The sequence below is a fragment of the Betta splendens genome, chromosome 1 (assembly GCF_900634795.4).
Source record: "Betta splendens chromosome 1, fBetSpl5.4, whole genome shotgun sequence".
Classification (NCBI taxonomy): Eukaryota; Metazoa; Chordata; class Actinopteri; order Anabantiformes; family Osphronemidae; genus Betta; species Betta splendens.
Genome location: NC_040881.3, coordinates 19,200,140 through 19,216,322, shown reverse-complemented (window position 1 = coordinate 19,216,322; position 16,183 = coordinate 19,200,140). Strand labels below are relative to the sequence as shown.

The 16,183-nt window shown below is 43.7% G+C and overlaps 4 protein-coding genes across 7 annotated transcripts; 1 reads left to right on the top strand and 3 right to left on the bottom strand.

Annotated features, from left to right (window-relative positions):
* Window positions 1-90: 90 nt before the first annotated feature.
* On the bottom strand, window positions 91-4,827 carry LOC114854197 (uncharacterized). Its single transcript, XM_029148420.3, has 11 exons — window positions 4,470-4,827; window positions 4,309-4,387; window positions 3,812-4,186; window positions 3,600-3,713; window positions 3,382-3,496; window positions 3,187-3,296; window positions 2,968-3,101; window positions 1,677-2,893; window positions 1,490-1,603; window positions 1,314-1,393; window positions 91-782 (listed from the first exon to the last, which is right to left on the bottom strand). Exons 1-11 carry the CDS (start codon window positions 4,550-4,552, stop codon window positions 477-479), a joined length of 2,727 nt encoding a protein of 908 aa, XP_029004253.1. The 5' UTR covers window positions 4,553-4,827; the 3' UTR covers window positions 91-476.
* Window positions 4,392-7,587, top strand: LOC114854607 (group XIIB secretory phospholipase A2-like protein). Of its 2 annotated transcripts, none has more exons than XM_055507444.1 (5): window positions 4,392-4,537; window positions 5,930-6,123; window positions 6,701-6,789; window positions 6,916-7,081; window positions 7,154-7,587. In XM_055507444.1, the coding sequence occupies exons 1-5, from the start codon at window positions 4,515-4,517 to the stop codon at window positions 7,270-7,272; spliced, it is 591 nt and encodes a 196-aa protein (XP_055363419.1). In that variant the 5' UTR covers window positions 4,392-4,514; the 3' UTR covers window positions 7,273-7,587. The 2 variants fall into 2 exon arrangements, with proteins under 2 accessions (XP_055363419.1, XP_029005058.1); XM_029149225.3 differs by having other exon boundaries at window positions 4,413-4,537; window positions 5,841-6,123.
* A 384-nt stretch (window positions 7,588-7,971) lies between these two features.
* LOC114854262 (zinc finger protein 318-like) lies at window positions 7,972-11,831 on the bottom strand. Its single transcript, XM_029148549.3, has 6 exons — window positions 11,620-11,831; window positions 10,808-11,346; window positions 10,549-10,683; window positions 8,679-10,058; window positions 8,435-8,499; window positions 7,972-8,243 (listed from the first exon to the last, which is right to left on the bottom strand). The coding sequence occupies exons 2-6, from the start codon at window positions 11,306-11,308 to the stop codon at window positions 8,216-8,218; spliced, it is 2,109 nt and encodes a 702-aa protein (XP_029004382.1). The 5' UTR covers window positions 11,309-11,346; window positions 11,620-11,831; the 3' UTR covers window positions 7,972-8,215.
* A 176-nt stretch (window positions 11,832-12,007) lies between these two features.
* On the bottom strand, window positions 12,008-15,692 carry LOC114854340 (cyclin-dependent kinase 12-like). 3 transcript variants are annotated; one of them, XM_029148839.3, is made up of 4 exons: window positions 15,088-15,692; window positions 14,078-14,745; window positions 13,889-13,990; window positions 12,008-13,740 (listed from the first exon to the last, which is right to left on the bottom strand). In XM_029148839.3, exons 2-4 carry the CDS (start codon window positions 14,702-14,704, stop codon window positions 12,559-12,561), a joined length of 1,911 nt encoding a protein of 636 aa, XP_029004672.1. In that variant the 5' UTR covers window positions 14,705-14,745; window positions 15,088-15,692; the 3' UTR covers window positions 12,008-12,558. The 3 variants fall into 3 exon arrangements, with proteins under 3 accessions (XP_029004672.1, XP_029004578.1, XP_029004496.1); XM_029148745.3 differs by having other exon boundaries at window positions 15,110-15,690; XM_029148663.3 differs by having other exon boundaries at window positions 15,436-15,689.
* Between the last annotated feature and the right edge of the window lie 491 nt (window positions 15,693-16,183).

The following is a 16,183-nucleotide window of genomic DNA, read 5'->3' as shown; positions in this document are numbered from 1 at the left end:
TACGCACATGCAGCACTTAATAGTCAAATCCGACTAGAGTCGTATAGTTTTAAGAAGCTCTAAGAACTTTTACCAACAGGCACCCACAAGTGTTCTGTGCATTGTTTTATTTTTCTAGGGATACAAAAATGTGTAAAATTATTTACATAATGATAGATGCAAAATGCACAAACCTTATTACCTTTTAGTAAAAAGCATACTAGTTATTTGCCAGTTAATTAGGACCATTGTGTTAGTGGCCGCTAAACTGCCCATTTAAAGTTTGTGTCAAAATTTAAGCCAATTTTTGATGCATAAACATGATTCATTCAAGTCCTGTGGTGAAGGTACAGATGTAAAATATGAGCAGGGAAACACAGGAACATTACACTGATAAAATCTTATGAATGAGTCAAGCTCTACTGTTATTTATGCAATTTGATCACTAGTGCTGAAGTACATCATATTAGACATTTAACACAAGACTAACTACAACTTTATTGCCCAAAGTGGAACACGGTTGTGTCTAAAGTCTTAAAAAGATCCTTGAGTGGTGTGACGGCCTCGTGTCCATCCACACACCTTCCACGTCTCGGTGCGGATGGAGTGTGATGCTGCACCGCCGGCGTCGCTACTCCGCTTGGTGAGCTGGATGTGCCAGAGCTTCCCACCACAGGTTTAAAGGTAGCTGGACTGCAGAGGCTGGAGCCTCCTGCTGCCTCCAACGACGTGCGAGGGGTCTGGAGGAAGGGCTGGGGCTTCACCGAGTGTGCATCCAGTTTCTCAGAACACGACTGGTGGTTCTGAAATCAAAATATCAGAAAGGCATCAGTTATGAGTGGACACATCCTGTCCAGAGGATGAGTCTCCAAGTATTTGTTTTAAATGAAAAGACTGTCATATAAACAATAATAAAAAAAAAAACAATAAACTTTGATAAAGATTTACTGAATAAAATACAGAATTGGGATTACATGTGATAACATACAGTAATAGCTATATGCTTAAACATTGTCTACATATTTAAACCATGTTTGAAGCAAAGACAGTAAAGATGAGGTTCGAATCGAGCTCTCGTTAGAGAAAGCACAGCTGTTTCACTTATCTCACTGATGTAAGACTATTGTAGAGGTGTTAACTTGACAATACAACATTAAAAACATGGAGCCTTAAACAAAGGTTGTGTGAGTGAGGGAGGGGCACAAACTGTAGTCTGATGATTTTAAGCATTTTACAGTATACAACCTATAAACCTGGAGCCACCTTTTTGCCAGCTGTTAATGTGCTACAGTTAGGTAGATACCAAAATACTGTCCAACTGGTGAAGTGCCTACCTTTTGCTTCTTTCTTGTATTCTTTGGTTGGGTCTTAAACACACACACTGTGCTGCTTTCTTCTTCGTTCTTCTTACTACCTGTAATGTAGTTACAACAGTAAACTATCACTGTCAGTTCTACTAGGATGACTGTGCATGAAAGATAAGTAACATTGAGAGGCTGAACAGCTGTACCTGAGGGGCCACCAAGTTGAAGACCGTCCTGTGGTTCTCCGTCCTGCTGGTACGGCTTCAGACTCAGAAAAAGGGATTTTAAAATTGAATTTGTAGCGGGTGCTGCTGTAGATCCTAAACGATAAATAACACCATGATGTGTCAGCTGTACAGCTTTCAAAAGTGCATATGCATACAGTACACCTACCTTTGTAGGACGTTGGACTGGAGGAATCGCAGGGGTCACAGGTTGAATCCACCGGTGACTCTTCACATTGATTCAAAGACTTGCCATTTTTATTTTTAGGACTAGTGGTGAATTTAGGAGACGATGGCCTATGAGAGGTTTCATCAATGTTTGCCTGACGTTGGTGGGACATGTTTGAATCAACAGCACTTAGTCTGGAGTCTGTTAAATGAGATACACTGACGGAGCAATTGGACTCTTGAGAACAGGAGGCAGAGGCTAATTCATGGGCCTGGGGCTGAGATGGGACGGGAGCAGGAAGAAGAGGGGCAGCGAAAAGGTCCAAGAAGGATCGAGTAGAAGTTCTGTCTGGTTCAGCAGCAGTTTTAACAAAGCAAGGGGCAGAGTTTCCAGAATCAGCTGTCCTATCAGAGCCGGTATCAGGTTCCGCTGAAACAGCAACTCCAATGCTAGACTGAGACAAACATGTGGAGGAAGCAATAGGCCTCACAGAGGCCCGAGGTACAGACGTCTGAGCAGAGACATGAGGCCTCAGGTGTGTAACATGTTTGGGCGTCAGGCTTTTGCCTTTACTGCCTCGAGAACATGTAACATCTTGAAGAAGAGTGCCTTCTTTAATGTCTCTTTTACTTTTTGAGGACTTTTCTGCCCTCGGTAAAAATAAATGCAACAACCCCGAATTAACTTGATGAGAAACACTTTGCTCGGCTTTAGGGGAATCTGGGATTTCGCCCGCTTGCTTTGTCTGATCCCCAGACACCAGAGTAGGATCAGAACAGGTCTGTGAAAGCAGAGCAGCGTGATCTTGTTGGGGTGACACTTCTGTCACTTCCTCACATTCAGTTTGTGAAGCTGGAAGGGAAGCTGTGTAGCCCATGGTGGAATTCTCTGCTGATTTATATGACCTGAGAACAGCATTGACTGAGTAAGGAACTTCACTTTGGTCTACAGACTTTGAAGTGAACTCAGATGAAGGGGGAGAGGCAGAGTCCTGACCCAGATGAGTTGTGATGAAACTGGGGAACGGTTTGAAATGCTGGCGTCCAAGGACTGCTTCAACTGAATAACAAACTGGTTCGTCCTGAACAGATTCACGAGGTGGAGAGTTGTGAAGCTGGGATGGGCAAGTTTCCTCCGTGTTATTTAAAGCTGTATCGTCCTGATGCAGCAAAGCTTCCTTCTCAGCATTTAGTTGGTCGCTGTTGTAAAAGTTAGGCCTAAAAATAAAATCATGTGGTTTTATGAGTGCTACTTGAATCACAGTGACCAGGCCAGGTTTGTGTGTACATACCTCACAGGTTGTGTTAGTACATCAGAGGCCGTGTTTGTATCTGTAATTTCACATTCGTCGGCCTTGGCTGGATGTTCTGACAGCTCCTGCTCAGCTTTGCTGGCAAGCTCATACTCAGTGTCCCGCTTTAACACCTGCAGTAACAGACGTCTGTGCGTTCAGCACATAGCTTTGCATTTAAAGCATTTACCATTTATCTTTAAGATTAAAGTTACACACCTCATCTAAGAGTCTTTTAGTGACCTCGTTGAGTGGTTCATGGGAAAACCTGCAACAGGCATCTTGATAACATTTTCCTTTACTGTGGAAGAACTTGCAGGGAAAGGACTGTGAGAACTGGTTGAGGAAAACAACTGTCAGCTTAAAGCTCTTTGACGGGAAGCACCACATTGCTGCAGTTAAGCTGAAGGATATTGTGCATGTATGGGCAGCTCTCCCCTTTGGTGCAGCATCCCTGAATGTAAAACTTGCAAGCTTCTTTGAGGAGATCGTTGCAACCCTGAATATGCGCCAGCTGGCAGTCGTCACCCTGCATCCAATCAAATGGGGAAATTACCTTCACAAACGCTGATAAAACAGCTTCAAACCTACAGCACAGGTAACTTTAACTCGTTAGTGTTGGCGCTGCCTACCTTGACGCACCTTCCCCACAGGTGATGTCGACAAATTAACTGACCACCAAATGATAAGGCATTCTGCTCTTTGAATTCTTCTGTCATGGACCTTACAAATTTGACTTTAACATCCTAGGAAGAGAAGATAAACATTCACAAAACAGATTCTTCCTTCATTTAGAAGGACAGCGTGATTATGATTTAAACTGCAACACAGTATTGCTATGTACCTTGCTCATCCGTGTGCCTTTGTTATGTTTCCCACCTCTTTTTAAATTCCCTCTTGTCTGATGACGACCATCTTCCTTTGTATTTTTCCTTTTATCCTTCCCATGATTCAGATGTTTCTGCCCTTTCTTTGTCTTCCCTCTCTCCCGTTGCTGACTGTTGCAGACATTCCATTTATTTTTAGTTGTATAATTGGGACCTTTCTGATACTTGTCAGTGTGGTCAGCGTTGTGTTGGTGGTTGTTTTCTGTAGTAAATCCAATCCTTGCAGGTTCTTTGCCAGTGTTCTGCCAATTGGAATGCATGGCCTTCCAGCCAGAGTACTCATAGGAGGTGGTATTGAAAGTTTCCATTCTGTGATCTTGATAACGTTGCTTCTGAGGAGTGACAACAGCAAAAACTTTTGAGCTCTATTGATTTACAGTAATAATAGCTCAAACAGAAACATCAATCTTAAACTAATGAAGTAATTACATCCTATAAGTAAACTCTAACCTACCTTCCAATAAGGGCCGCTCCGTTCGGCCTTGGGTTTACGCTTTCTGGCATTGCTTTTTCCATCATTTCCACACTGGTTCCTATAAAACAGCACCAGTAATAAGTTGCAGAAGCTTTTCTCATTAACTGTTCCATCTGACGTCACAGCTGACAAACACAAACCTGAAGGTAAACGCTGCTTCACCGGGACCTTTGACGTCTTCACTAATGACGGACAGCTTCGTGAACAGGTTTGCGAAAGCCATTGTAATTATTTCGGGTTTTGTTTGCTCTGTGTAAAAAGTATCACAGCAAACGAAGCTAACGCTTTTAGCAACACGCACCGGACGCTAAGCTAACTATCGGCGCATGCGCAGAGCCGTCTGCCGTCAAGCTCACACTACGCTTTTATTTCTAACATGTTATAACGTAGATGTGTTTAACTAACGGCGTGACCGCGGTGACTCACGTGGCTGCTACATTTCGACTGACTACAAACATAAATACATCATTCCGCTCTATTTCCGTGTTTGACGCAAACGTCACCGTGGACTGTACTACATATTAGCCGGGGGGGGGGGACTTCCAGCAGTTGTTTTAAAATGTTTTTAAGTAATTACAAAAAACTGTACACAATAGTCTAAATAGTAGAAATGTGTTTGGAGAGGTTACCCCTTACAGAAAAAGCCTTTTACTGTAGCTACGTTAGCTGATCTACCCAATCAGATCACCTCTGGTAATTCACAGACGAATTAATAATTCAATTAAATGACTTTTGCAGTTTCTTATTGATAAGGCTGATTGACAATGACAAATAATCAAAGTGGTATACAGACAACCTCCCGATTAATGTTACACTGCAAAAGAACATTGCTGTTAGTAATGTTAGTAAATCCTAAGCTTTAGGTGATATTAAGTGTAAATGTATGCTATGCGAAACTCAAACTATTATATCTATTTATTGGAAAAGGAATATAGTTCTACAAGTGGGGAGTGTATCAATCAATCAATCAATCAATCAATCAATCAATCAATCAATCAATCAATCAATCAATCAATCAATCAAACCAACCCTAGCATTTTATAGTGCTATAAGCAGTAGTCACAGTAGTCGTACCCTGTAGCAGTAACGTAACAGCAGCAGGCACAGAGAATCTGCATGATCTGGATTTTTTTATTTCATGATACATAATTTTATTTACCAAAATATTATAGTATAGTAATAGTTTTATTAACCAAACACATTAATATTATGTAGGGACTCTGACTGCAGGCAGCACAACCATTTTACAACTAAATATAAAAAAATATATTGAGTTTGTTATTTCTATCAAACATGTAAATAAAATGGGTTGAGTCATTAGCGACAAGCTAACTGTGTATCTGATTAATCAGTCAGAATGATAACAGCTCACATTAAAAAGACGAGATAGAAGGTGAACTTTGTTCCTCCACATATGAGGCCATCAGTGTGTGGGGCTCAAAGTTCAGGCGAGCACACACAGCTTCAGCGCGGCTGCTGTGAGTGCAGTGCAGCCTGTGTGTCCCTGTCAGTCCTTAAAGCCCAACTCCGTGGTGCTGAGACCCAGGATGACCCGCTGGACTCTTCTGGCTCCCCTCCTGCTGGGCCTGTTCATTCACAGTGCTGCCAGTCAGGAGGCCGAGGGTTCGGCCACACCACCACCGCCCGGGCCGGTCTCCGATGGCCTGCAGGAGGACGAGGAGTGGGGCCTGAACTCCATCAGAGGCAGCTTTGAAGCTGTTAGCGGCTACTTTGATTCAATGCTGGAGTTCATGGGCGGACGCGATGGATTGTGCCAATACCGCTGTAGATACGGTGAGCTGGTCAAGATGTCTAGAGGTGGACTTTACCTGGACTGATACTGTCCTCATATTTATATCATTAGTTATAGATTATTATTATTTATACTGAAGGAGTACGTTTTCCTGTTATCACCTATTTTGAAGTTTTAAAAATGCTAATTTGATACTATTTACATCATTGTGGATGATTGGCAACTTATTAAAAAGTTCACGGAGGAAAATCTATATCTGCAAGTGCTTGTTTATTGGACTATGAAAAAATATCTACTACCTGATAATAATCAGGAAATGTTGACAGTTTAAACTGGTTTAATCTAAAAGTTTTTCTTTGGGCTTTTAGTGCAGAGACCCTTGTACCTTAATAATATTTAGTACTTACTGATATAAGTCTTTGACTCATCATGTTTGTTATCACCTGGGAGGGGGCCATGAAATGAACTGTGACCTCCATACGACAAGACGGGTTTCATACTGTGACTCAGGAATATGAATCAAAATCATTAACTGTGTTTTTCCTGGTTTTCAGATAAGCTGTTCTCTCAAACATGACCTAAACGGTGCCTCATGCTCTGCTTTGCCCTTCCTCTCAGGCAAAGCTCCTCTTCCTCGTTCTGGCTACCAGATGCCAGAACCTGACGGATGCAGCTCCTACTTCTTTGGACTTCCTGTTCCAGAAGGGGTTCGTGAGTCACGACTAACATAATGACTTCTGAACTGTGTGAAACCCAACCCTTTACATTTGACATGTTGCTTTTTGTTGTCAAAGACATGGATGGACACTTTAACCACGTTTGCTGTGCTCTAGATGGACGTGGGCATCCCTGCCATGACCAAGTGCTGCAATCAGCTGGACATATGCTACGACACCTGCGGTTCTAACAAGTACCGCTGCGACTCCAAGTTCCGCTGGTGTCTGCACAGCATCTGTTCTGACCTCAAGAAGAGTCTTGGCTTCGTGTCAAAAGTTGAAGGTTGTTCACCTCCACTGAGCCCATTCCCCTTGTTCTCATCATGTCTCTGACTGTGTCCTCTTCTCTCCTCAGCATGTGAATCAGTAGCAGACACGTTGTTCAACACCGTCTGGACTCTGGGCTGCAGACCCTACATGAACAGCCAGAGGGCAGCGTGCTACTGCCAAGGCGAGGAGAAGGATGAACTCTAAAGTAGATGGAAGACGATTGACTCCTATTTATAGAACCATGTCAGCAGCTACCGGATGCTGCTGCTCTCAGTTCCAGAGGTGCAGGTCCTGCTGCGTGACTTTGTGTAGGTTGTGTTCTGCTTTAGCTCAAGGCTATTATTTTATTTTGCAACAATAATGTAGACAATGTTGGTAAAACTACACACAGGTTTGTGTCTCATGTGGAACAGCCATTGCCTCTGCGCGTTGCACTGCAGTGTCTTGTATATCATGCTGTGATTGTGTTGCTGTGTCACACTAAAGCTTAAATAAATATTACTGAGCCTGACGGTTTAATTTGATGTCATTTTACACAAGATTCCACGCCTTTTATTACACGCTTGTAAGGTTGTAAGGTGGAGCCAAAACACCTGGTGAACACGTCCGATCGCATCAAAAGGTTGTAGAATACAAATATTGGATTTATTTTATCACCAATGCTTCTGTTGAACCATGGTTCACACACAATGTCTGATGGTCATCACCGTTGATCATCTTAGATTTATCACATCACTTTCAAATCTCTGTATTTCTGCAACAAGCATGTTTTTTTTCCTCATTAATGGGAGGGTCCCAAAATTTTTTAAACTTATCTTTTCTTAACCGTGTAAACGGGTGAACATCAGTACTAATCATCTTTACCACCAGGATCCACCTGAAAAATAAACACAGCATAAAAGATGTTTTTTGTCCAAAGAAATTTATACAGAATTATTTGAAACAGAGTCAGAACAGTAACAAATGGGGAAATGGAGAGAGAAGAAATGTTAGTTAAAGCCAAAAAGAATTATTCACAGAATATTCTTCTAAGTCTTAGAAACTGAGAAAGAGTCAGTACAAATCTGCAACTGCAGCTTCAGACAGTCCTGCTATACTATGAAATACGTTAATGTTAAAAGGTGAAATCCAAAAGATCCTCTGGGGCTCACAGATAATCTTGACACTCCACAGATCTACGGGAAAAAGAGACAGAGCAACAAATTCCCAATCAAAGCCCTTGAACCCATGAAGCATCATTTTAACTTCACAGATGTGGACATTTAAATGGACAAAATCATCCTCTGATGATCTAGTTTGGGGGTAAACAATGTAAGTGTGTGTGTTATCATGCAACATTTTTAATAGAATGCACCAGTTTACTCACGTTAGCAGCTGGGACGAGGCTGCTTGAGAAACCTTCTGCCTCGCCATTTGGTTAAATGCCTCAAGCTGGAAAAGAAGAGACGCTGATTCAAATTAACGTGTCAAAATAAAGAAGCAAATGAGAATGTTGAACATGCGCTGCATGAACCTATTCACCACTTGTTACTTGATGTAACACACAGCTCTTTCAGCTCTGCAGCAAACGGAAGTGAGGTCTCTTTTTATGAAAGCAGGTGTCCACCAACCTTTTTCCTCAGGTTCGCCTTTATTTCCTCCTCCGTTAGCTGTTTAAGCTCCTCCAGCGGCTTGGCTTCACCCTTCTGGGCTGATTTGGGCATTCTCAGGGTGGGCACTGGCTCCTGTCTCCGGTTTTCGTAGAGCTGTTGTTGTTTTCTCCTCCAACTGTCCAATCTCCTCTGCGCGCGGCTCGGGCGGTACCGCTTCGCCCGCGTGCCCGTCAGCTGCGTTATATACGGCGTCCGCTGGGAGGCCGGGCGGCTGCCGACGGCCTGCAGGCAGCGGGCGCCAGAGGTGGACCCACTCTGGCCTACGCTCGTAGACAGGTCTGGGTTCACCAGCAAGTTATGGTCTTGAAAGTTACTGTTTTGCGGATAGACTGTCTTAGTGGGGGGGAAGTGTTGGTAGGTGCTCTGTGGGTTAGAAAAGCCACTGGAATAAAAAGGAGCAGGAAGGGCTCCCTGACTGTAAGTCCAATACGAAGGTGAGCCGGTGCTGCATTCACCACTGTGGAGAGAAGTAGACTGAGAGTACGGAGGCAAAGGTGCAGCTGGAAATGAAGAAAAAGCACCAGGGGGGGGATGGGGAGGGGGATACGCGTGATATGAGGGATGGGGATAAGCAGAGGCTTTGTCCTCTGTGTCTCCAAGCCTCGGGGGCTCTTTGCCTTGGTGGCCCTCTCCTTGTTTTAGCCTGGGTTTGGAGTCTCTGGAGTCACTGGAGTCGCTGCTGTGGGAGCGACGGTGGCGAGAGGGACTGGGACTGCAGCTTCTAGAGGTTGATCTTGAGGAATAGGAGGAGCAGCAAGATGAAGACGAGGAGGAAGAGGAGGCCATCTGCTCCCTCTCCTGCTCATTTCTGATTTCGTGCTTCTTCCCGTACAGCCTCTCCTGAGTTCGGTCTGTTAGTTTGCTCATCTCTTCCACTTCTAGGTCCAAGCCCAGAGTTTTAAGAACATTCTGCAGATGTTCATGCCGCTCGTCCAACTTTAGGTTCGTTTCTTCTTCTTTCTTCTTCTTCTTCTCCGACATAGGAGACTTTGACCGTCTACTGGACCCATAAGAGGTGTCTCCTCCGTCACGCTTCCTCCTGTCTTCATAGGGCAGGGACACTCCCTCGTTGTGGGACCTTTCTCGGCTCCTCGTTGCAGTCCTGTCCTCTCCACTGCCGTCCCGACTGGGGCTCGGCCGGGAGGTGCCGCTGTTCGATCGCTGGCTTTTGCTCGGCTTGTTCCTCTCAGAATGAATGTTCGGGAGCCCCTCGCTGTCGTCATTGACTATCCTGCTGAGCAAGTCCATGTCAACTCCTTTGTTGAGGATGCTGAGGAAGCGCTGGAAGCCCTCATCAGCATTATTCAGCTCCTTGGCTGAGGAAACGCCATCAAAGACCTGGAATCCAACAAACAGACAAAGCCCCGTTCAAATGTTTTAAAGGCTTCTATGATGATACTCGATTGCTTTGCTTGTAGGAAAAAAGCCTGTGACCTTTACACAATACAATACTAAATGTGTAAGTGGTTCATTTACCTGTGCCTTTACTTATCTGACAAATTTGCATGAAATAAAGATCTTTAGAGCGTTCACTGACAAACTTTATGGTCATTACAAATTTCCATAACTGTTGTTCTTAATGACACTTTAGAATTTTGTGGTATTTGACAAGTTGAATGTTGACAGGATCTGTGATCTCTGATCTTTTTTCACGTCAACCCAGGGCGTATCACTGTAGTGACCAACGCTGACAGCCTTATTACATCATCCATCCATCATGTCATCATGCTGTAGATTATAGGAACGTTTGTGAGTCTAGTCTCTCGTCAGGAACCTTTCCAGAAGTTCTTTAAGAGACTTTAACACAGCATGTTGCAACCACACAAACCTTTGCAGGTGTTCGTAGAACACAGGGATCGGGGCATCTCTTCTTCATTAATGCTTTGACTCTGCATTTCAGAGGATGGTCTTCTTGCAGCAAACTCTCTTTTCTCAGGCTTGGCGATTTCTTTGGTGACTGGACCTAAATATAAAGGGATAGGAGATGGCTACATCAAGTGCTATTATGTGAACAGCACAATGCTATCGAACCACTATGGACTGAATTAGGCCAGTGGTTACAGGATCAGTCCACTCCTACTACTCACCTTCGATAGAATACCGAGAGATTGCCGTTGCTGCAGAATTACATTCACTCTGTTTCGAAGAGTTTCACCTTCATATGTAGAGGACTCCTGATCACAGAAGCCTGGAATTGTCATTGTCACAAATGGCTCGACATTTTTTAATGCAATGGCAACTTTCTTCTGCACAATTCGCTCCTCTATTGCTCTGAGCTCGTTGCGCTTCCTGGTCAGCTCCGGGTCGTCGCTATCGATCTCCAGGGGTTCTCCATCTGGGTCGTCCACCTGGCTCGAATGCTTGCTGTGGTGGTTTTGGGCACGAGGGCTGGGTCGCTCCCACCCCACGTCGTCCACGCCCATACTCGCGTGCGGTTCGTTAACAGAGTATCGTGGGTATGTGCCCAAAGCACCCCAGTCAGGCGCTCCTGACGCGTGTCCAGCGCTGTTGTTAAAACACGCCTGGTGATCGGCGTGGATGACTCCTTGCAGTCTGGCCTCAGCATCACGTCTGTCAAAATGATGCATGGTTCAGGTTCGTACACTTTATGAATTGTGTTCGCGAACTGTGGAGGAGAAAGAAATAATTTTGGGTTGAAGAGCATATTGTGACACACTACATATGATACGTAAATCTGATCAGGCTGCACCTGGCTACATGAGGATCTATCAGCAACAACGTCTATGCAGCATGTTACGCGTTATGTATCAACAGCTAAACGCTCCGGTTGAAACCCCATTTTAGTCTAAAATGGCATAACAATCCAAGTTAAAATGCGAGCTGACCTGACTAAACACTGGGTTCAGGTAGCTTAGCTTAGAGGCTACACACAATTTACCTATAGCTCCTTCCTCTGTCGCATCGTGGAATAAACGACTAATGCACAGTGATCCTCTTCAAACGGGGTCCTCGAAGGGAGAAACGCTACATCCGTGTTTTAGTAAGTTTCAGCGGCGGACGATGACAGACGTTTATGTCAGAAGCGTTCATGAACTCTACAGAGGAAGGGCTGTGTTCAGTGTTAGTTACTCACAGCGCCCCCTGCTGGGACGGAGGACAACAGGGAACTTGCGTCTGAGGTTTCTGTATTTTTATGAATTAGGTTTCTCTTTCACCCACGAATTAGTACCTTTCTCCACACAAGCAGTTATATAGTAGTTTCATACACTTTGTAAATGCTAGGACCGCTCAATCAAACTTAACCTGCAAAGACATGAGGCAGTGAAAATGTTGTAGTCGTCTTTACTGTGTAGAGGTTCAGAACACAATTAGTTGAATATTTATAGTTATGTTCTGCAAGTGAAGCCAAAACAAAATGACAGCACATGTTGTAGGCGTAACTAGGCTGAAGACTAAATGCTCACTGTCACTAAATGACAACAGTGCCCTTTGTACACGTATGGGTGAGGTCTCAGAAAAAAAACAGAACATTTCAACAAAAAGTTATGTTACGCTGTTAAATTCTTTTTATATTTAACACAATTTTAAAAACCAAATTATATGTCAAAAAGTAAAGTACCAGACAGTGTTTCAAAGAAGAGATGTCATAATAGACTGAGCTCTAGGGCCAAGTCAATCCATTAGTTTATTATCATTTCTTAGCTTTTCTTTATGGTCTCACAAAAAGCCTCTAGCAAGTTTCCAACACTGATTCCTGATTTGACTCAATTAGTGGTTTAAACAGTGTAAATGACAGCCCAACCCTTTGCTCAGCACCTTTTACTATTCTGGCAAGTACAAACAGCCACAGTTACATAGACGCCACATGCATCCGTCATCATCCAGTTTGATTGGTTTCAATAACCTGCAAACACCGCGGCCGTGATAGTGTTTTGGACTTTTGTGTTGCATTCACAGGCTGTGTTGGGACTGGCAGGTTAAAGAGGGGAGACCGAATATTACTGATCTGCTGGGGGAGCAGGTGCCGAGTTGGATTGAGGACTCCTGGCAATAAGTTTAGAGGTGGGATACGGGGGTACGGGAAGATGGGGGGTAGGTGAGGCAACAGAAGCCTAGATATGCCAATGGCAATATGAGGGGGCAAATTAGGTAGAACTGGAGGCAGAGCTGGAGTCATTGGTGGGAACGGAGAGTATGATGGCACCACAGGTGTGACAGGTGCTTCTGACACAGTGTATGCAGGACTTGGAGAAAATGCTTGTGATGCTGCAGAGTTTTCCTGAGAGCTGTTTACACATTTCCTATCGTCTAGTAAAGAACTGCTGCTGCTGCTGTTCTGGCAAAAGTCACCAGCTTGAATGTGATCGGTTACGTCACTCTCAGCACTATAACAGTCTTTATTCTTTAAATAGTCTTGAGTGAGTGGGCTCATGTTGGATCTGCTTGAAGATGATCTACTTTGACGGCTTGGAGAGGGCGTTCTCCTCGTATCCCTTTCTACACTTTCCCCGCGATAGGAACCCCAGTCCTCATTCTTTTTTCCATAAAGCCGCTGCTGAATACGATGTGACATTTGTCCCAGTTCATCAGACCCCAAGTCCATGCCAATGGCCTGCAAAACACCCTGCATCTGTCTCTGCCTGTGCTCATCTTCAGGTTCCAGGGTTATACTCTCCACCACTAATGGAGTCAGGTAGCTTTGTCCTCCCTCACGCCTTTGTTCACAATAAGGACTCATCTGTCTGTTGAAGGACATGTGGGCCTGTGGAGACGCCAGCCTCTGGGTTTCCCTGCGCTCAGTCCAGTGGCAGTTACTTTGTTGACTTCCTTGTTGCCTCCCAGCATAAACAGGAGGCTGCAGACCTTCAGCACGGCTTGTGAAAGACACTGGAGAACAAGGTCGATCAGTGGCGTCGGCTGAGGTTTGAGTCACGATCTTGGTGAGCGTGGCAACGTTAACGCCCTTGTTGAGCACATCGAGGAAACGCTGGAAACCCTTGGCTGGTTTCTGCCCAGGAACAGTAGGACTTTGTCGGTTCGTTTCAGTGCTGGTTGAATACTGATGGGGAAACAGACAATTTTCAGACTTGTTATCTTGTGTCAATCTGATTTGACAACGTAAACATATGAAACGAAACTCGCAGCAACCACTCATCCAAACTGTTGAATATAGTTTTAGCTTTGCTGTGTAAGTTGATGTAACACACCTGTTCAATTGACCCATTTGAACGAAACCTTGTTCTGTTATCACACTGGTTTTCATAATCACCGTAAGTGCTATCATTCCTCTCTCTGGATTTGACATGACTCTGTTGAACAAAGAGGAAGGTTTATTGTTAGAAATAGACCAGAACTTAGCTGTCAAGCTGAAATTCAGGGAGTTTCTTGTGACTTACCTCTTTAGAGTGATCTTGTGACCATGTCCTTCCTTGTGAACAGTCCCAGCTCCTCTCATATTGACCTCTCTCTTTGTAATGGGGGGACAACGGTCTGTAACTATCATGCTGTTTCTTGTACATGAGCTCCTCATCGAGAGGCCGGTATCTGGAATCTTTATAGGTATTCTTATATCTCGCATCTTCTTTATGTGGTGGTGTATGTTTGAAATCCTTGGATACATTTATATGAGAGAATCCTTCTGGTGACTGCCTGTATGTTTTATCCTCATGATCTTGCCTGTGTCTATAATCCTCGTCATACTTTTTGTCAGACCTTCGCCTTTTGGTCTCAGAGGACCTCCAGTGGGGAGAAGTGTTGCGTCTCTTTACTGGGCTTTTTCTGCTCCACTCTCTGTTCAGTGAATCTTTGCTGTACATCCTGTTAGGTGAATCACTGTACTCTCGACTTCTGCTTACCCTCTCGGCCCTGCTGTGTCCATCTCCCTCATATCTATGATAGGAATTCCTATCATCTCTGTAATTCCTATCACTTCCTTCCACTCTATCATCATAGACATCCCACTTCCTTGTACTGTTGTCATTGTGTGGCCGCCTGTCACTGTACTCAGACCGGTGCGAGTACATCACCTCACAGCAACTTCAGCAGCTGAGTGAATATCTGAGTTCTGCAAAATAAGAAAAATATTCAATTCAAGCAGTAGGAATTGTTTGCATAGGTCACACAGGATTAGGATTATATTTGTTAATAAAATCCCTAGGACAGGATAGACTTAAATGAGTGAAGTTTTATTCATTCATTCAAGTCTGTATGTAATAATGTATATTTTTATTTGTTTCATTTTAATACACGTACTTAAATTATTAATTTTATAAAATATAAATTAATTAAAACATGGAAATGGTGGCTCCACGAACACACTCTCATCCGTTTTATGTGGAAATACAGCCAAAATCTCCACCGGTTCTCTTCAAAGTGACCAGGCTTTGGCTCCTGATTAGCTACTAACCTTATAATGACACTGTACTTACAGGCTAATCCAACGCGTCGCGCAGCACAGACGCAACCCGTACTGTCCGGATCCGTCCCAGGCTTTTGTGGATATTTAGCGACAATTACGACCCTGACGCCATTTGAGCCACACACCATTTGTTAGTATGTCAACGTTCGGTCGCATTTAGCTTCTTGTTGACGTTTACAGAAAATGTAGCTCACAATGTATTATCGCATACAACTGCACCAGCGCCACATAAATTAACCTCTGCGGTGCTCAGATGCAGTGCCACTAATTGCCTTGGGCTAAGATAGCTGTTGCTAATAGGCTACCAACAGCCAGCACAGTATCGGCTACTAGTACCTGATATTAAATCAATGTCTCCTTTCTCGTCGGGCTGCCCCACTCACGGGATGAGAGCCAGTGGCTACCAAAAGGCCACTCCTGCCCTTAAAACGATTAGAGAAGCTCACTGTTGTGCAACCAGCTAAGCTAACTGGCGGTCTTGCAGTTCCTATTCACCACCGGGTGTTTGGCCTCGTAACGAGACGTTAACACCAGCGCCACCTCCTGGGTGGAGTGTGATCAGCCTGCTAATACTAATGCTAATGCTACAGCAAATGCAGATCTTCCTCCTCGTTTTTACTTGCGGTTGGCAAACAATTCGGTAGTACATTACCGCCACCTTCTGTGCTGGAGTACGTACGTATCGCTTCCATTTCTTATCCCATATTTAAAAGGAATAGATACATCTTATTAAAGGTTGTGCAAAATTATTTTGACTTCTTTAGAACTATAAATATTATTAACAAAACCCTTAACCCCATATATTTGATTGGGGTATGCTATCCATATGCCAGAATATAATAATAATAATAATAATAATAATAATAATAATAATGATGGATATAACAGAAACAGCAGCTGATGACATTTCTCCAATGACATCTTATAATTAGTCTGTTTTTACTGTTTTTTTATTGTGCTTATAGTCTTAATGTTACACTGACAAGCACATTAATAAGTTTCCTGTCACCTGTTTAACACACACTCTGCATTATCTCCAGTATATCTCTATACATTGCGTGAATGTAACCACTATGGTAGCTTT